At 33.3% G+C, this 21545-nt stretch overlaps 1 protein-coding gene across 1 annotated transcript; it reads left to right on the top strand.

Moving 5' to 3' along the window:
* The first annotated feature begins 7640 nt into the window (after nt 1–7640).
* On the top strand, nt 7641–16139 carry LOC115975885 (cysteine-rich receptor-like protein kinase 2). Its single transcript, XM_031096925.1, has 8 exons — nt 7641–8094; nt 11365–11768; nt 11913–12032; nt 12254–12381; nt 12522–12735; nt 13613–13844; nt 14814–14964; nt 15741–16139. Exons 1-8 carry the CDS (start codon nt 7712–7714, stop codon nt 16053–16055), a joined length of 1947 nt encoding a protein of 648 aa, XP_030952785.1. The 5' UTR covers nt 7641–7711; the 3' UTR covers nt 16056–16139.
* Nucleotides 16140–21545: the final 5406 nt, after the last annotated feature.

Here is a 21545-nt window from a genome sequence, read left to right as displayed (position 1 = left end):
ATCAGTTGGTGGATAGTCTTCTATAATACAAAAACTCCTCCATTTTACACATTTTGGTCAAAAAACCTCCCACATCAGCTCATGTAAAATTGTGTAAAGTCTTCTAAAATTTTTCATGACCTACAGTAACCGTGCAAATTTGCACGGTTACTGTAGCTGTTCTATATATTTTTTAATATTATTTTCTCTCTCCTCTCTCTTGCCTTATCAGACCCTCTCTCACCCACTCATCAATGCCAAGAAGAAGAAGAAGCAGCCGACTATCACAACAACCCAGCACCGCTAGCTACTAAACACCACCACTGCAACACAGTACCGCCAACCACCACCACTGCAACCCAATACCGGCAACCACCACCACAACAACATGGACACACCATAAAATCATCAAAATCGTTCTGAATCTAGATCCAAATTCATCAAACCCATATACAAATTCATATAAATAATCAAACTGAAATTGAAAAAAGAAGAAGGAGAAGAAGAAGAAAGAAAGAAGAAGATGCCGAAGAAGATTCCAAAATCACCATTTTCTCCACCCAAAATTTTTGCTTTCTCCGCCCAAAATCCCTGCCCTTAATCAAACCCAACCTAAAGTCATCATCTATAATAAAAGTATAAAACCCAAATTGTAAAAGAAGAAGAGGAAAGAAAAAGATTCTCAAAAAAAAAAAAAAAAAAAAAAGAATAGAAGAAAGAGTGGCGGAGATAGAGATAAGAATAAGAAGAAGAAGAAGGGAAAGGGGGTGTATTCAGATAAAAAAGAAGGGTTATGTGGGGGTAGGTGGGAAATAATAAAAAAAGTAAGGAAAAATATTATTTTAATAAAAATGTGTGTATAATAGATAAACTGATGTGGGTGTTTTGTAAAAATGATGGTGTAAAATAGAAAAAGTAGGTATTTTGTGTAAAATAGACGGAATCTTTTAGACACACTGATGTGGTTGCTCTAAGAACATTGGAAAGTCCAGAGAATCACTTCTTACCAGTTCCTATAAAAAAAAAAAGGTAAATTTCACTAACTACCCTTGAGGTTTGGGCAAATACCAAAGAGGTCCAGAAGTTTTCAAAACCAACCCTTTCAGTCCTTTATGTCCAAACGGACCTAACGCCGTTAACCTCTCCTCTCATCCCTTTCTCTATCTCTCTCTCTTCTCTTTCTTGACTGATAAAAATAGAAACTCCCCTATAATTTTCTCAGTAAACAAACATGAATCCAACAACCAAAACGGAAAACACACAACAAAAATCACAAATCCATCAAGAACTGTGGAAAAAAAAAAATCAGCCTCTCAACTCAAAATCCTAATCCCAAAACCAAACCCAATAAATCAAAACCTCTCTTTAACCAAAAACCCAAAACATCTTCTCAAATTCACAAACACTGCTCACTCCATCACCAAAACCCCTTTACCAATGGCTCTCAAGCTCAGCATCTTCATCAGCAAAGAGAAAATCTTTGCGCAAACCACAGCAAACCCACAAAACCTTTGCTCAAACCAAAGCAAACCCACTTTGCCGATCCAAACCAAAATACACAAACCTCCGCCGTTGACCCACCGCTGATCCAAACCAAAATCAAAAACCTCCATCGCCGACCCACAACCGTTCCAAACCAAAATCCACACTTCAGTCGCCGACCTAAACTAAAATCACAAACCTCCATCACTGACCCACAACCAATCCAAACCAAAACCCACACCTCTGTTGCTGACCCACAAATAACCCAAACCAAAATCCACAAACAACCTCCATCACTAACCCACAAATAACCCAAACCAAAATCCAAAAACAACCTTCACCGCTTCCACACCAAAGCCCACGAACCACTGCTAACCCACAGCACGACACCGCCGAAAGACCACGAGAACCATTACCAATCCACACCGAAACTCGCAAACATTGTTTACCCATAGCTCGACGTTGCCTAAAGACCACGAGAACCAACATCGATCCACATCGAAACCCAAGAACACTGCTGACCCACACCACAGCGCCGTCACAAAGACCATGAGAGAGAAGAAAGGGACAAGAGAGTCAAAGAAAGGTATGAGAGTGGAAGAAGGTTAAGGCAGTTAGAAAGATTGAGAAGAAAGGTCTAAGAGTGGAAGAGGGATGAAGGATTCAGAGAGAGTGAGAAGAAAGAGGGATGAGAGAAGAAAGGTTTGAGTGAGTGTAAAAGTTAAATAACGGCGTTAGGTCCGTTTGGACTTAAAGGATTGAAAGGGTTAGTTTTGAAAACTTCTGGACCTCTTTGGTATTTCCCCAAACCTCAGGGGTAGTTAGTGAAATTTACCCAAAAAAAAAAAAAAAAAAAAACCCAGAGAATCACAGAATTTAACATAGTAAAATTTTACACGATGGTTTTTGTATTGTAGTGGGTCCCAAGCAAAACGAATTATGAGAGTGGTGTGAAATCATAAATGTTTTGGGTAAGTTTTTGATATTACTCGCAAAGTTTAAGCAATATTTACCGATGAAGTTATAATGCCTTCTTAAAATTGCTTTCAAAAAACACTTTTTTTAAAAAAAAAAAAAAACTAAAAAACACTTTGAAGATGTCCTATTAAGACAAAATCAATTTATTATTATTATTTATAATTTGATTAGGGGTGTGCATGGGTCGGGTTGAACCCATGGGTTTGACAAATTTTATTATTATTATTATTAAATTGAGTAGAAAAAAATATAAATATTAATATATTAAAAAAACCTAAAGATTAGTATCGATGTAACTCCTTAAAGGCAAACAACACTAATGACTAAACAACAATAATAATTTATTAGAGTTTGTGTGAATTAATTAGCTTTTATATAGGATATGAAAAACTGATTATTTTAAAAATTTTATTAATTATATAATATATTATATATATTAAATTAGTATTAGTAGGAGGAACCGAGGAAGTGCTGCTCTATAGCTGTTTTTTTTTTAAAATTATTAAATATATATATAAAAAAAAATATATATATATATAAGTGCCCTACAACTGATTTAAAAAAAATTATTAAATATATAATATATTTTAAATATATATTAAATATGGGTGGGTCGAGTCGGGTTTGGCGGGTTTATAATTTTATGACCCAACCCCAACCCGACCCACTATTAAAAAAAATTTTGTAACCCAACCCAACCCACCAAGCCTTAAAAACTGACCTAACCTGACGGGTTGGGTCGGGTTTGGTGGGTCAGTGGGTTTTTTGTACACCCTTAAATTTGATAAAATGTCCTATTGAGACCAACTTAATTATTATTTTAATATTTTTTTAATAATTTGATAGTTTTTTATTTATTTATAAAATATAGAAATTTTACTTTAACCTAATCTGAGCGTATATGTGTGTGAATCTCTTGGAAACTTAAACCCTGGCTCTTACCCTCCCACACTTTATAGGCACTTAATACTTGTGGAGTGACCATCGTGCTAAGGTGCATGATAGTAATAATTTGATAGTTAAGAGTAGGGGATTTAAAAGGTGAATATTTTTGCTAGAAACAATACCTTTTACAAGATAAACACTGTTAAATGATAAGGTATTTACTATAAATATTTCTTAAAATGTGCAACTTTTTATTTTATTTTTATTTTTATTTTTATTTTATATAAGATAGAAATTCTATTTTAACATAATTTAAATGTATATGTGTGTGACGTTCTATTCTATAAACTTGAATCCCGACCTTGACCCCATCCAGCAAGTACTTGTGAAGGGACTATCATGCTAAAAGTGCTATTTTTTTTTCTCTCTCTCCCTAGTAGGAGTCTTTCTTCCTCTCGTTTTTGAATACGAGCTGTTCCATCCCAAAACTTTCTATTTTGGGTTGTATTGCTCTCTGTTTGTTCTCTTTTGGCAAGAGTAAATCATATTTAGTCATGGACCCAAGCATTCTCTCTAGCTTACAGAACCTGCAACTCACAAGAGAAGAAGAAGAAGCTATTCCTATCTCAGTCTCAAACTACCCTGGCCTCATGGAAGAATGTTCCCTTAGTCTCTTTGGGCGGCTCCTCTCTGATCGGCAATAGAACCAACGTGCTCTGAAGAACACCCTCAGATCAGCATGGAAAATGGGTTCAGACATGAGGATTGTGGAAGTTGGAAACAATATACTCCAATTCAAGTTTAGCTCAAAATTTCAAATGGAGTGGGTTGAGAGGTGTGGGTCTTGGTGCTTTGACAACAACCTCCTATTGCTCTGTAGATGGAAAAAAGGACTGACTTCCACAAATATTTCCTTCACCCATTCTCCTTTTTGGGTCCAAATTTGGGGTCTTCCCTTTGAACATATGTCACTGGACGTTGGGAAAGAAATCGGTAGCAAGCTAGGTAAATTTATGGAAGTAGATAGGCATTCATGGCAATCTGATCAAGCAAAGTTCATGAGAGTCCGTGTGGAGCTGGAGATTGATAAGCCACTAAGAAGAGGAGCTTATATTGTAAGCTCTGAAGATGAACGGCTATGGCTCACGTTTAAGTATGAAAGGCTTCCTACTGTTTGCTTCATCTGTGGGAAGCTTGGGCATGACAAAAAACACTGCCCAGCAGCAAGGGACTGGCAAACTGCTTGCCATCAATATTGGGATTGGCTAAGGGCGGGGTGGAATGCAAAAACGGCAGCCAAGGAAAAGAACCCGAGCAAAGAGATGTTTCGAGTGATCTCCGGTGAGGTTGCTACACAGCATCTGACCGGACCGGTGTCTGGTTCTGCCTCAACATACCTTCAAGCTTCTGGTCTTGTGGGCGGGAAAAATAATCTGGAGAGGAGTGATTCCCTAGGAAAAGATGACTCCACATGTGCGGATGGAAATCTTGCTGGAGAAGTACAAGCCATCAGGGGACCAGCTGAGCAGTTAAAGAGTGTAGTGACAGGACAGATGACGCGTGCGGAATCAGGACAGGATTTAGGTGCTTTGGGTTCCCTTGAGATATCACGTGATCAGCTAAGGCAGGTGTTCTCAACCGAAGACTCTTTCTCCCATGGGCTAAAACGCCTTGCTTCACAAAGCCCAAAAGGCACTTTCTCGCAAGGAAGCCCGAGTTCAAAAGCTCCATCAGAAACAAATGAGAAAGACAAAGCAGAGTTGATGAATGCGGCCAAGGTTGTCCAAGCTGGTGTTATTTTTCAGGCCAAAGCTCAAGGAAAAGGAAAACAAATTTTGGGCAAAGGCAATCTGAAAAAAGTAGCCCGTGCAAAAGGAAAGGTCAATGAAGATCAAACTCTCGCGCAGATGCTGAAGTCTGGAGCAAAGCGTTGGAGAGTGATTGAAGCTTCAGAGGAAGAGAACATCCGGGCTCCTAGGCGCCTATGTGAACCGGTCAATTTGGATCCTGCTAATGATGTTTGATCTTGTCTGCACTTTGGTGCTTGTTGGGACCTTGGGCTTTTCTTGTGTTTGTTTGTTTTGTCTTCTTGAAAAGGGAGTTCAACAAGATAGTTTTCTTTTTAAGTTCTTAGCTGGCTGGTTTATTTAAGTTGTGTTTTATGTTGCTTAGGTTTGTTGATCCTGCGCGAGCAGGTTAGTTCCTTTGGGTCTGTTTTCCTTTTGTCTTTCCTGTTGTATTCCAATTTCTTGAAGCAACGAAATCTTTGTTCCCTATCAAAAAAAAAAAAGAAAAAGAAAAAAAAGTACAGCTCAACAGGGCAAGTAGAGGCTACAACTCAGTCTCCACAAAGATAACATTAACAAAACTCTAGGGGCCAAAGCTGGCACTGAGAAATAACGAAAGAATAATGCTTCTACATTTTTTTTTTTTTACACTTTGTTGCGACTGTTTTATGTGTTAGTTAGCTGTCATTGTCATAAATTCTTCATTTTGTTTTTCCCAATATGTTACCGTATATAGTACAATTATAACAAAGTGTGTTACTATTAAATATTAATAAAGAGAGGGAAGAGTTGCCTAAATTGGTGGGCAACTGAGATACCAAGACAAAGGGTGGTAGATGGAAATTAAAAACTTCTTCAACCTCCCTCCGTCGACGTCGGAGCGAGAAGGGAGTTAATAATTTTGATTTGATTTCAAACTTTGTGGGCGTCATCAACTTGGAAAACCCCACCTGCAAGCCAGACAAAGTTTGGTCAGGTTGTGACTGGTGCCGTATTATCTTTTTCTTTTTTTTACTAACTTGTATTTGGAGTTCAATTTATATCCTTTAATGTAACAATAACTCGATTGGTTAGGGGTAACATCCATTCCAGCTGGTTGAAACAAAAAAAGAAAAAAAAAAGAAAAAGAAAAAGAAATATTTCACATTTAGCTGCCAAAGTATAACTAATTTTTTTTAATAAAAAAATTAGTATTAATAAAATATCAACAAGAAAAATGATAAAACAATTACTAATTATACTAAAAGTTTGCAAACTAATGTGACAATATTCTAAAAGTGATCAGTGTTATATCAATATCATAATAAATAAATAAATCCAGTTTAAAATATTAATATTACTATTTTCATGTGTGTTCTAATAAGTATAACTGTTTACTAAAAAAAAAATTAAAAAAAAAAAATCTCAAAACTACTAGTATAATTTTATTCACAATATTTACAAATAGATAATGAATGTATTTGGTGTCGCATCAACAATATAATAAATAAAATTTTTAATTATTTATTTGTTGTGTCTCAATGATTGATACATCAATTTGTAGGGCTTATCTAGTAAAATTTAAAATAGTTGTGCCATCATTTTAAATATATTCATTTGACCAATCAATAAAAGAAAGGACACATAATAAAAGACATATCAATTTGTTAGAACTCCTTTCCCTCTCCCTTGTGTGTGTGTGTTTGTTTCTAAATAAAAAAATAAAAAAAATAAAAGACAAGACACATAATAATAAGTCATATTTATCATCTAATTTTATGTAAAATATTATTGAACTAAAAAACTAATTAACATTGCCAAGGACAAGGAAGTAAAAAGAACCATGCTTCTAACTTTTAAGTCCCAAACAACAAATAACCAATGTAGTCAAACAACTTAACAACTCAAGTCATTTGCATAAAAAAAATAATAAATAATCAATAAATATGTTTTGAAGTTTACAAAAAGTAAAAAACAATATACATTATGGTACACAAACCACATGGATACGTTTGATCACATAATGCAGAGTCACAAACCACATGGATACATTATAATTGGTCACAAAAACCAATAAACACAATATTGTATATTGTGTTTATTGGTTTTTGTGACCAATTATAATTTTTTGGAAGGTGAAGAATAATATTTTTTTTTATTTAAAATTTCATATATATATATATATATATATACACATACACTTTTCATTGACAAATCGTGACTTAGTTGTTGAGTTTGTCATTTAACAAAATAATGCTATAATATAAATTTTTTATAATATTTATACAAATTGTTGATGTAACCAATTTTTATTAGTTTTAATTCGGACCCGTCAATAATCAATGCACCACTTTAAAAGTTTATAAAAAAATATCATAAAATAGTTGTAACTCTGACATTTTCCAAAGAAAAAAGAAAGCATCCCAAGTTCCCAACTAAACTAATAATTTATGGTCAGTTCAAAGTCTTGTTTACCAAAAAAAAAAAATCATGGTTCGGAAGTCTCCTCTATTTATGAATAAATCGATGGTCGATTGTCAAAGCGACCACTTCATATCCATCTCATTCATACAAAAGTCCAAAAGTTCCATAACCAATCCTCAATTATTGTGTCTGATCTTATGACTAACCCACATAGAAATATGGACAAGGTCTTGAAATTGACCTTTACATGGTGGTTATGGTGGTTGAGATTGGGTGTAGCAGACCCACAAATCAATCTGCTAAACAGTGGTTGCAGCCAATACAACGTGTCCGATGGTTCCAACTTCCGCACCAATCTAAACGCAACGTTTTCAGACCTCAGAACAGAGCTGAACAACAACAAATACTTTGCAACTGCACAGCAAGTAAAAGGTTCGGAATCAGCCTACGCCTTGGTGCAGTGCAGGAACTACCTGTCTAATGCTGACTGTCTTGCTTGCTTCACCGCCGCCGTGTCTCAAATCCGCAATTGCTCCGCCGCCAACGGTGCCCGTGTCATCTATGATGGCTGCTTCCTCAGGTACGTACCACCACCATGCTAGCTGCTTTTATGCTTTTTTTTTTTGGCCAACCATAATTTTAAGGGAGTAAGATTGTAGGACTAGCTTTTGATCCATCACAAAAATTTCTTATCAAGGTTTTTGAAAATATAATTATACTATATAAAAATGAGATTAGAATTGTGAGAGTTAAAAGAGTGAAAAAATCTTAATATAAAACATGATAGTAGAATGAGATAACAACAATTATAATAATTTTTTTTTGAAACCTAACAATTATAATAATTATGTAAAATAAATCTGTGTAAAAAAACATCTCTAAACCCATGCCAGAAGATGTGCCAAGAATTTAGTGTAGTGTATATGTTGTTTGAATATTCAACCAATAAGGAGATCAGCACAAGCAAAGGTCCAATGGCTCTTAGTTTTTGAAGTTGCAAGTCATGATATTAGTTGGAGTTTCAAATATTGCCTATATATCATCATTTTTTTTTTTTTTTTTTTTTTTTATCATGAACATATATCATCATTTTTTTATGTTGTTTATACGTATGTGTTTGTATATAATATATATATATATATATATATATAAATATAAATATAAATATAATTCAACTATCAGCCCCTCCCCACCCCCACCCCCAAAAAAAAAAAAAAAAAAATCTATATTGATTCAACTAAGGAGATGCCAAGCAAAAATCAAATTGGCTCTTGCTTTGAAAAGCCATGGTATTTTAAGTCAACTCTTCTGTTTTCTTCTCAAAAAGAAAAAATGACTCTTCTGTTCAGTGGGCTCTTCAAGGAAGAATTCCTATCTCTTCTAATCCAAATTTTGTTCATTTAAAAACAAAAAAAAGTCATTAACTCTTAATAATAATCTTAATTTGCTGTCATTGTCATCAGGCCATTGTTATAAGTGTCATTCACTAAGGTCCAATTTGGACCGTCCAAATAGAATCAACGGATATGAATCTGCCGGCTGGATTTCAAACAAGCCTTCCCAGTTCCTATTAGACCACAGTATTATTAATATCCGAAGGCTAAGTTGAAAACGCTACTCTACCGTGCGAACTCATTTTTTTTAATTACGCCTCTTTCATTTTTCCAAATCAGGTTGCTACTTGATGGACGGGTCTGCACTCTGCTCTCCTTTATTTGCTATAAACAACATATTTTGATAGTTGTTTTGAAATTATCCTTATACTTTAAAATTTTTCAATTTTTTTTAGAGAATAAAATGTTTCAGTTTAATCTATATACTTGCAAATTGTTTTTCTAAAAATCCTTATTATTATATGATTAATGAAAAAAATCACGTGACAAATAGAATAATTCTCACAATAGCAAAATTTCAAAGAGTAGGACTAGTAGGAAGCACGTCACAAAGGTAACAAATTCGAATAGACATATAGCGTGAGTGTGCTGTGTGCAGCCAAGAATTATAAAACCTAAGAAAATAAATGGGTTATTTGACCCAAATGGGTCACATGTCGTCTAGCCCAAGTTTCATAGGTCACTGCCAAAAACAATTACGGGCCATTTGCCCCAAACAATTGTGGATCATTTGCCCAAATTAAAATTTACAGGTCATTTAGCCCGAATTTGGTGTATGCAGGGGCGGCCCAACATAATTTGGGACCTAAGGCGAAAAATTTATACGGGACCTTTAATATGTAAATATTAATTAAACATAATTATTTAATACTAATCAAATTAAGGTTAATTTGATACATTAAATACATAAATAATACCAACTAGACTAATGTTAATTTCATATAGAGAATTGAATATCATAGTTGAATTATAAATATTAATAATAAAAAAATAAAAATATATTGCGATTAAAAATAAATAATTTATTTTGGATATAAGACGATGCATAGTTAAATAAAGTTATAATCTAATTTTTAATTTTATATTTTGATTTTAAGAAAGAGAGATAAATATTATTTGGTGTGTGGCTTTGTAAGATATTAGTTTACAAAAATCAAAGTCTCAAACTATTAGGGGAGATTAATCTATAATTGATGATTTAATACATTTGCAATATCTTTTTGAAATATTTTAGGGTTTCAATTGAGTTAAGGTTCTATTAGTCTCGTAATTTGAGAGTGTTAATAGAAATGAAAAAGAAAAATGCGCTAATTAAAAGTACTATAAAATGTTTAAAATATAATGTGACATTGTCTCTCATTGATGAACTTCATCAATTTAACTAATAAATGTTTATATCAATTTTTTGCGATTAATAACATGACAATTTGTAAGTCAATAGTAAAATTTGTAGTATCCTTAACATCACTAATAAAAAAAATGTATAACCTTTAAAAAATATATATAGTTTTATAAATATTTGGGCCTTTAACTATGGAAAGTGTGGCCTTTTTTTTTAAGAAAATTTTTGTTTTTTGGTGGGGCCTTAGGCCTAGGCCTTGAGCCGGCCATGGGTGTATGGGTAGTCTGGTTTGGTGGGTCATTTAGCCTGACTTGGGGTGCAAAAGTCATCTAGCCTAGCTTAGGTTCGGGTAACCTGGCCTGATGGGTCCTTTAGCATGGGTTTTGTGTGGTCAAATACTTGGGTCCGAAGTCTAACAATAAAAGAAGAAAAAATGGGCATGAAACCCAAAGCCGATATGTTTCTTGTTGGGTATGTTTTTGGGACTTATGTAGGGAGTTTCATATTTCTTAGTGTGAAATGTTTCACAATAGGAGATGTCTATATTTTAAACATGATATAAAATATATATATATATATATATATATAAATATGATGTGAAAGAGCATGAAAATTATCGGATGAGAAAGAATCAAAATCCATTTATTTCTGCACAAACCTAAGTCTTGCTTCGTTGTAGGTTTTGTTATGATTTTTTGGTATTTTGTGCATGGGTGCTTGGCTTGCCATGTGACTAAGGCAAAAGTTAGGCCTGAACAATGTGTAGGTAGATACTTATAAATATAAAAGAAACATTAATAGTCTGTAGGTAGATACTTATAAATATAAAAGAAACATTAATAGTCTTACTTGTTACATCATGTACTTTCAATTTAACCATAAAAATTTACAATAGGATGTCAAGTAATTTGTTTGATGTTGTATACAATAAGTGATAAACAACTTATTCGATAAGCTTATAATCTCCCAAATCAGAATATTCAAAATTTTAGTTGGAAGACTCTTTAAGTTATAAACTTATAATCTCCCATCCCTTCTAGGTAGTAACTAAAATAATTTGTTTCATTAATGGAAGTTTCATGTTAGATACTTAATTTGCTATTTGTGTCTTTAGGTATGAGAGCAATATCTTCTTTGACCAAACCACTCAGCCTGGTAATCAAGGGTCTTGTGGGAATCGGACTGCATCACAACCTGTTGCTTTTAGTACAGCTGCAGACGGATTGTTAAAAGATCTCCAAGTAGCAACACCTAGGATTAATGGTTTCTTTGCTGCGAGTAAGAGAGAAGGGGTTGATAGTAGTGGTAATGCAACAGTGTACGCTGTGGCACAGTGTGTTGAAACAGCTACTGAGAGTGGTTGTCAAAATTGCTTGAATGTCGCATCCAACAACATACAAGTTTGTGTTCCTAATGGAGATGGTAGGGCAGTTGATGCTGGATGTTTTTTGAGGTACTCAGATAAACCCTTCTTTGCTGATAACCAAACTACCGATATCAATTCCTTCTTAGGCAATGGTGAGTTTTGATGGAGATCTTTTTTTTCTAAATGTATTGCTATATAGCTAGTCACTGCATCAAAATTTTTCATAATTTTGAACTATAGTGGAATTTGCATATTTTGAAGTATTGTAATTAATGATGCTTGACCTTTAATAATAGGAGGTTCAAGCAACAAGAATGCCATCATTGGAGGAGTAGTTGGAGGTGGAGGTGCTCTTCTCATTATAGCTTTGTTTGTCTTCTTTATAATGATAAGAAGGTCCAAGGAAGTTCGTAGAGGTAATAACACCAAGGTTTTCAATAAAATTTAAATTATGATGTTTTATGTTTTGTTTGCGAGGACAAGAAATTATAAATGTTGTTACATTATTTTTCATTTTTCCTTTTCATATATATATATATATATATATATATTTTGAATAAGTAACTTTAGATACATCAATATTTGTATGAGTTTTCAACATAAATGAAAGGACCATAATTGCTTTCCTCCATAACAGGTGACATTTTAGGGGCAACTGAACTACGAGGCCCAGTGAATTACAAATACAATGATTTGAAATCTGCAACAAAAAATTTTAGTGAAGAAAATAAACTTGGAGAAGGAGGCTTTGGTGATGTATACAAGGTAAAAGTCAAGAAACCTAAAGCATCGTTGCCCTCTCTATATGCAATCAAATTTCCATATTCAATTCACCCTCGCATTTATCTTCATCTTGTTGTGTGGAGGGCTAATTTTCATTTCTTTGTCTTTGCAACATTGACTAGGGTACTCTGAAAAATGGGAAGATGGTCGCTGTTAAGAAACTAGCTATAGGCCAATCTTCTAGGGCAAAGGCCGATTTTGAGAGTGAAGTGAAGCTTATAAGCAATGTTCATCATCGAAATCTGATCCGTCTTCTTGGGTGTTGTAGCAAAGGACCAGAGCGAATTCTTGTCTATGAATACATGGCAAATAGTAGCCTAGATAGATTCTTATTTGGTAAGTTAAATTCATCTCTTTAATCTTAAGAAAGCTTGATCATTTATAATTGGAAATTATGTTAAATTCAAATGTATGCATTTAATTAACTCTAAAAATAGGCTAATTTATTATTTCATGTAAAAGAGAATTAGTTCTCTTTAGTAACAAATTTTGGATGGTTTGATTTCTTCGTTCTTCAATCTTTGTTTTGGGAACTTTCAATCCCTCTTGAGACTAGAAGGCTTTGATTTTCTAGACCACAATTGCCCTGGATTGGCGGGAGGTTAAAGAGAATTGAGATGGTTTTGTTGTGCTAAAATGGAGGAAGCATGTGAAAGTAGATCTATTTCTTTTGTGCCGCAAAATTTTCATTTTTGATCTTGAAACTATGGATATACAAACTTGAAACTTGTTTGATTTTGGGGCCATCCTCATTTGACATTGAAACTAGTAAGAAATATTATTGAAATGTTGAGAAGAGTGGTAAGAAAATAGTGGTGGAAAATGGAAAGGGATGTTCAAATAAAATTAAAGGATAGATTCAAAAGGAAGTTAAAGCTAAAGGACAATGTAAAGCAACAACTAAATGGAATCATGACAATGTCAAGATGAAGATATGGTCTTTTTGTTTTAATTATCTTGGGAAAGAAATATTGGTGTATACTATTAGTAAGTAGAGTATGTTGTCTATTCTTGAAGCTTTTCTAAATGCGTGCAAGTTATAATAAACTTTTTGCTTTGAAGTTCAATAAATTGTTCACTCAATTATATAAGATTAAAAAAAAAAAATTATTTTGAAGTTGAAGCAAATTCCAAATTTAATATCAGTGATGCATATAGTTATTGACTTGTTTGTAAAACTTATATTTAATTTATACATGCTATTGGGAAATAGGTGAAAGACGAGGCTCTCTCAATTGGAAACAACGGAATGATATAATCTTGGGTACAGCCAGGGGACTTGCCTATCTACATGAGGAATTCCATGTATGTATAATTCATAGAGATATAAAAACCGGCAACATTCTCTTAGATGATGATCTCCAACCCAAGATTGCAGATTTTGGGTTAGCAAGGCTTCTACCTGAGGATCAAACTCATCTCAGCACCAAATTTGCTGGAACATTGTAAGTTAAACTAGTAAAAAAAAAAAAAAAAAACTTGTAAAAATCATCCTTTGTCCATCAACCAAGCTTTACCATATAAATCTTGACCAGACTATACTCGATTTCACCTATGTTGAATTTTTTAAAAATAGTTTAAGATTATGTTAAGATTCTTATCCTAATAACATAATTACAACAACCAAGGCTTAGTCCTAAAATGTTTGGATTAATAGACTAATTAGGGTTGACCATATATATTATTTTTGAGTTTGGCTTACCTCTAGTACTTTTTTAACTGGACAAATCATTTTGTTTTAAATATACAATGACAAGTGATAGTGGGTTTGAATCCACACTTTTTATATAGTTAGTAGGGTGATGTGATAGTTTCTCATTAAAATAAAAGAAAATTTATTTTTGAAAATCACTGGAGGTAAGCTAACCCATTAATTTCTATCATTTTAATCTATCTAAAGTCGTACAATTTGTTTTCTTCTATATATATATATATATATATGAAAATATTATCTATTGATTCACATGTTGTACTTGTAGGATAGGTATAGAGAGAAAAAAATCCAAAGATTTTACATAGTAGTACTTGTGATAAAAAAAATAAATTAGACAATTTCTGCTCATATTTATATGCACCCTTATTCACCATTCAAATTTAATAAAAGGAATAGTAATTGGGCATTATTTATTTATTTGAATGGTTTCGCTTTGCAAATAATCTCACTATAATGAACACAAAAATGGCTTAAGTCTCATCAAATTTGATGGGATGACATCCCATCACAGTTTATATATATATATAAAAGGTTGTTAAAACACAATGTGCTTATTGCAAGATATGTGCCAAGCAAATAGGATCTATATGCCAAGAGGATTATCACTTATTAGTAATTTTTTGTTCTATATTTTTTAGCTGAATAGTTTTTTTTCGTTCTTACTATTATTCATGGATAGCTAATTTAATCTACCCCTTAGAGGATATATGGCACCTGAGTATGCAATCCATGGTCAGTTATCAGAGAAGGTAGATACTTACAGTTTTGGGGTCGTTGTACTTGAAATTATATGTGGCCGAAAAACCAGCGAGGTCCAGCATGCTTTTGATGGCGACTACCTCCTTGAACGGGTAATTTCCCAAATCAATATGGTTTACTATTCTCAAACTTAATAACAAATGCAGGAAACATATATCTACTACTTCTCCAAAAAACAAGTAGTTTTAGTTACTAGGTTCTTCATTTTCTTCATTTGATCTAGATACAACTTGCAAGTGTGTGATAGGTAAATGCTTGTTAGGCTATCTAGAAATACTTAGTTGGCTTCTGTTGCTTATCTTAAAATTCTTAGAGGTATGAAAAAAGAAAGAAAGAAAGAAAGAAGATGAAGCTAATTTCACATATCATTTATGTTTCAATTATTAAACAGAACCAAAGTTAATTTTACATGTCATTTATGTATTAAATATAGTGCTTATATTAACCCCCAATCACTTAATGGATAAGAGACATTATCTAGTTCTTAAAAACACTACTTACACTACCACACACCCTTGGTGCGATGGTCACTCTACAAGTATAAATGTTTGTGGGGTATGGGGGACAAGGGCCGAGGTTCAAGTCTCTAGGAGTATACTTAGATTAGGTTAGAATATAATTTCTATCTTTAAAAAAAAAAAAAAAAAAAAAACTACTTACATTTTTCTAGCTCATTATGGTCATTCTACAAGTATAAGTGCTTGTGGGGTATGGGGGACAAGGGCCGAGGTTCAAGTTTCCAAGAGTATATTTAGATTAGGCTAGAGTAGAATTTCTATCTTATAAAAAAAAAAAAAAAAAAAAAAAACACTGCTTACATTTTTCTAGTTCATTATGGGTTTCCTCCTTATTTATGGTGCAATTATAGGCATGGAAATTGTACGAAAATAACAAGCATTCAGAGTTGGCGGACGAAACCTTAAACCCAGAAGAATATACAGTAGAAGAAGTGAAAAAAATGGTAGAGATCGCTCTGATGTGCACGCAGTCATCAGCTTCTGTAAGGCCTTCAATGTCTGAAGTAGTTGTTTTGCTCAAAAGCAAGGGATCAATGGAGAATAGGCCACCTACTAAGCCAAGCTACGTTGATACTGATAGAAAAGTCCGTGGAGACACATCCACTTCAACCGGATCCTCCACATCTAATGCCACTGCCTCTATCTCTCAACTCTCTGCTCGCTAACCTATGGATATCTGAAATTCTTGAGTGACTTCTATGTATAAAGTTTGATAGTTTCCTTTAATTTTGTTGTATCTTGTGTGTGTCAAACATGGAACTTCAGGTTATGAAATTCAATTCATGTTTACCTCACCCCAAATTATACATATAAATCTAACAGTCAGAGAAAATTGGTATCTATTAGTCAAAATAAAAATAAAAAGAAAGGGATTTGGCTTACTTCTAGTACTTTTTTAACTGAAAGTCTCATTTTGTTTTAAATTCACAATGGTAAGGGGTAGTGGGTTTTAATCTCCATATTTTATTTAGTTAGTGGATGATGTGATAATTTCTCATTAAAACAAAAGGTAATTCTAGTTCAAAAAGTACTGGAGGTAAGCCAAACCCAAAAGAAAGCACTATTTTATATCCCCTTAACACTATTGATTGAGCCTCTTTCTTCTTCTTTTTAAAAATCAATCTTGAGTCAAGACTCTGTACAAGTTATTAATCATGAAAAATTGGATTAACTTGCCTCCAACTACCATATAAAAGGGAAAGTTTATAGACACAATTTTGCACCTGGCTAATGGGGTAGATTGTTTATAGTTTGTAAAAAAGTAAGTGATGAGTTTAGATAAAAATTAGTAAAAATTTGCCAACTCAACTATTGTGAAAAATGTTATAATTTTTTTTTTAAACATCTCTCCATATGGAAAGAGGGAGGACAAATCTAGCGTAATTGATGTTGATATGAGACATAATGAGCTTCTGTGAACACTCCTTTCTAGGTGGGGTTGCTTGGTGGTCATCCAATCTAGACGCTTCTATAGCTAGGCCCATGTTTAGGATCCGTTTGAAAACCGCTTATTTTGTTGAAAACTGAAAATTGAAAACATTGTAGCAAAATATTTTTTTATATGTGTAAATGCCGTGGGACCAATTTTTAATTTTTTTTTTTTGAATAAAGTACTTGTGGGTCCCGTAAACAGTGCATGGGACCCACTGAACATTGTATAGTGTCTCCTGAAACGCGTGCATCCAAAAAAAAAAAAAAAAGGAAACGCCAAAACTCCAAAATGCAGATGTTATCCAAACGGGTATTTAGTCTCTAGTGATCATCAATCGGGGTGACTCTTATTGATCGAATTACTTTTCACTAAGTTCCATTGGTAGGCGACTCATGTGGTAGTGATATAATCCAATCACACGTTGGCAATTGTGTCAAAGTCAGGGCCGACCCTACACTTAGGCGAATTAGGCAATTGCCTAAGGCCCCCAAGTGGAAGGGAGGCCTCAAAATTTTAGAAAAAAAGGGGTAGTAGGGCCAAAAAAAAAAAAAAAAATATTTAGTTTCAGATGAATTAGAAATATCCGGTCCATCCTTTTAACCAAAAAACAAAAATTTTGGTAAATTTGGTTAAACATTGGTTCTAAACAAAATCATTGCCCAAAAATAACATTATTATCCTCTAGACAAACCAAAAATCAACAAGAATCCAGTCTAAGAGATTAACCACAAAATAATCACAAATCAAAACAAATAAAACGACTCAAATCCCTAAAATTTTTAGTTTTACCATTCCTCTACTTCTTTGACTCTTTCTCTTTGCTCTCTACCTCTCTCATCTCAAGGCTCAAGCAAGCTTTCTTCGCCTCTCTCATTCCTTCTCCGAGTCTTTGCTCTTCGCCTCTCTTAACTGCTCTACCGCCTCTGCGCCTCTACTTTAGGTTTTGAGATTGAGAGTTTTTTGCATTAAGGTATAATTTATTTCATTATTTGGGTTTGGGCGCTTGGCTTTTAGGTTTCAGCCTTTCTATTCACTGTATTTGTTAAGATAAAAAGCTTGGGCCTGCCTCCTGCCTGTTTCACGTTTGTTCAGTTTGGGCCTTCAGTTTCAAATTTTTTTTTTTAAAGCCTGCATTTTTCTTTTTTGGGTTATAGATATTAGATACTATTTTTTTTGTGATTTTTTGTGGGTGGATCTTATTAATAAGCCTTGTGTTATGGCTTTGCTTAAATTTTTATTATGCTTGTGCTTAATTTTTTTTTTTTTTTTAAATTTTAATCTTGTGTTTTTATATATATATATATATATATATTTTAGTTAGTGGTAATATATTGAATAAGTCTTTATTCTTTAGGGATAATTACACTTTGCCCACCTGTGGTTTGCCTCTAATTCTATGTACTGACCTGTGGTTTCAATTTTGACACTTTACCCACCTGTGATTCTCACCGTGAGTGTGCCGTAACCCACCTCTGTTAAAATTAAGGGTAAATAGGTATTTTTGTACAAGTTTTATGTCTCTCTCCTCCCAAAACAAAAAATAGCACAAAAATGCAAGAGAAAGAAGATCAAAAAGTGGTATTTGTCTCTCTTTCCCTTCACACAAATCTTGAACATGATGAACATACCCAAAAAAAAAAAAAAAAAAAAAACCAGATCAACCTATCACTGACTTAATGAAACATCTACAAAAAATCATTAAGCTTTAAGATTAGCATGTCACAACTCTTTAAAATCAACACATCAGATTTTTATTTTATTTTAGTGTTAAAAAATTTTAAAAACTCATATCTGAACACCAATCTCACCATCGCATCAATGCACTGCACTTGTCTCCGGCGAGATCTCAACACCGGAATAATCATAGCTCCGTGCAAATTATATTTCTCCAATTGTCTTACTCTTTATGTACCCTTTTTTTTTTCTAGGTTAATTTCTGTATCCAATTGATTTCATTATTGTATTATTTTATTTGCTGGATTAGTGGATTTGGTGATGCGTTTTATAGTGAAGCTAATTATTCTAACTTGCTTTTCCAAACAGATTTTGAACAATTTAATAATCATCAAACTCAGTCATTCCCAAAATCTAAGAAACACCCCAAATCTCACAGGGATTCCAAATCTGCAGAAAATATATTTGAAGGTTGTACAAATTTGATTGAGGTTCACTCATACGTTGATGTCCTCAAAAGGCTTATTTTTATGGATCTGAAAGATTGCATTCGTCTTAGAAGTCTTCCCAGCAGGATTGAAGCAGAATCGCTTGAGATTCTTATTCTTTCTGGTTGGTCCAATGTCAAGGTGATTCTAGACTTTGCAGATTTTTTTTTTTTTTTTTTTTTTTGAGGTAATAGATAGAAATATTTTTGAATGAAGAAAGCAGTATATAAAATAAGTATATAAGCCCTGTTTAGGCACATCCGAAACAGGGGAAGTTTTAACCCCTAATTACAAATATCACAACAAGCCTAAGAAATGATCTTCAACATGAGACATCTGATTAGCTCTCTCCACTGTTCCTTTGTGCGTTGTTGAGGTTTTGGTATTCCTGCATGAACCCAACAGCCCTTGCCAAGATGGCTTTGGGATGGGGTTGAACTTTCTCAAAATATACTCTATTCCGTGCATTCCAAATTCCCCAAGACACCACTGCCCATATTTCTAGTTCCTCCATAGAGAGTCTCTATACCAACGTTTTGAACAGTAGGAAGAAGTCATTGGCTTTGTTTGGGCATTTCTGGATTTTCCCCGGACATAAAGTGAGCTTTATTTAAATGGGACTGCAATTAAGGAGCTACCTTCGTCAATTGAGCATTTGACTGGTCTTACAGTAGTGGATCTGAGCCATTGCAAAAATCTTTTGTATCTTCCACGCACCATCATTAGATTGGAATCTCTTAGAGAACTCTATGTTTTTGGAGTTTCAAAATTAGCAAAATCTGAAGATCATGAGACTGCCTCCACCCATGAACCTGAAATTGAGCTAATTTCTTCAAAAACACCAGTGTCCTCACATGCACATGAAACGAAAGATGTGGAGATTTCTTCCGAAGCAGAAACTGAGAGTGTGTTTTTTCAAATTAAAGGAGAAAGTCAGATGTCTAAATTGACAATGCATGTTAAGGAGCCAATTGAGCATATGAGAAGGAAAATATGATATTTATAGTGGTTGATTTAGGTTTGATTTTTCTGGGCATATGTTCTCATAGAAGTTATTAAGTAATAAAAAATCTTAACTTTTTGATCTGTTTTGTGTTTTGATTTTGAAAGAAAACGTGTTAGAGTAACGGTAGACAGGGAGGTGGGTTACGGAGCAGTAACGGATTGAACCTCGGGTGGGTAAAGTATCAAAATTAAAACCACAGGTAGACAAGTCAAATTAGAGGCAAACCACAGGTTGGTAAAGTGTAATTATCCCTATTCTTTATTTATGCAGGTTGAGATTGCTAAAATCTTGTTATTGTTTGGTGAAACTACAACAATACTTTTTATATAAATCAGGTTCTATTTCTCATTTGCTCTACACTTGAAAATTATTTTTTATTTTAGTCTTTATAAATATATTATTTGATTAGAAATGTCTACTAGAAAATATGCATCTAGATATGAAAAACTTAAAAAAAGAAAAAAAGAAGAAAAATTAATTGAGTCTCAAAAAGGATCAATGGATAAATTTGTTATTTGTAATAAACAAAATATAACACAAAATTTAGAAGAAAATATCACAAATGAATAAGAAATTCACCAAAAAGAGTTAGAAGATAATGAAATGATACAATTGCAAGATAACAATGATGTTCAATTTTGCAATACAACAAATCTTGATAATGAACTTCAAAATAATTTAAAAGAAAATGAAAATAATGATGAAAATGTCACAAATGAACAAGTTCACCATAATGATGTTCAACTAGAAAAAAATGAAAATAATAATGACATGTTGAATTATATTCCTTCAAATATTTATGATCCAGGTAATTGGAAAAATATTGACACAATTAAGAGATTTATTAGCAGAAAGAGGTCCAATTAGAGACAATGATATAATTTTTCCTAGAGGTGATGACACTAGACATTTTTCTACTATTCATTACACTCGAATATTATCAAATGGGGAGAAGGATGATAGAAAATGGCTAGTGTAATCAAAAGATAGGGACCAAGTATTTTGTTTTTGTTGCAAGTTGTTTGAGTCTAAATGTACTGACCAACTATGTAATGAAGGAACTCGAGATTGGAAAAATATTAGTTCTAAAATTAGAAAGCATGAAACAACTAGAGAGCATATTACTAACATGAACACTTGGCTAGATTTGGAAATGAGATTGTCAAAAAATAAAACAATAGATTGAAAAAGAGATGTTAGAAGAACTTGAATACAAAAATTTAATTAGTTAATTTGCATCTCAAAAGGCAAGAAAAATAGATTTTAAATGAAATATATTATAATATAAAAATATTAAATAAAAATTGTTAGGTTCTAAAGTTTAGGACTTTATGTATTTAGAACTCTAATTTGTATTGTTGGCAAACCATGATCAAAACAATGTGTTTAGAAGTGTTTAAAGCTAGCTCAAAGTTGTATGTCAATGAAAAGTTGGAATCGAGTGTAAAGCAGAAAGCACTGTGGCTTTCGGCCTGGCTCGATCGATCGAAGCTTAGGCTTGACCGATCGAAGCTCGGGCAGATTGCTTTTCTGCAGAATTTTCCAACTCAGCCCT

Source organism: Quercus lobata, chromosome 2 (genome assembly GCF_001633185.2).
Source record: "Quercus lobata isolate SW786 chromosome 2, ValleyOak3.0 Primary Assembly, whole genome shotgun sequence".
Taxonomy (NCBI): Eukaryota; Viridiplantae; Streptophyta; class Magnoliopsida; order Fagales; family Fagaceae; genus Quercus; species Quercus lobata.
This window is presented reverse-complemented; position numbering and strand designations above follow the sequence as displayed.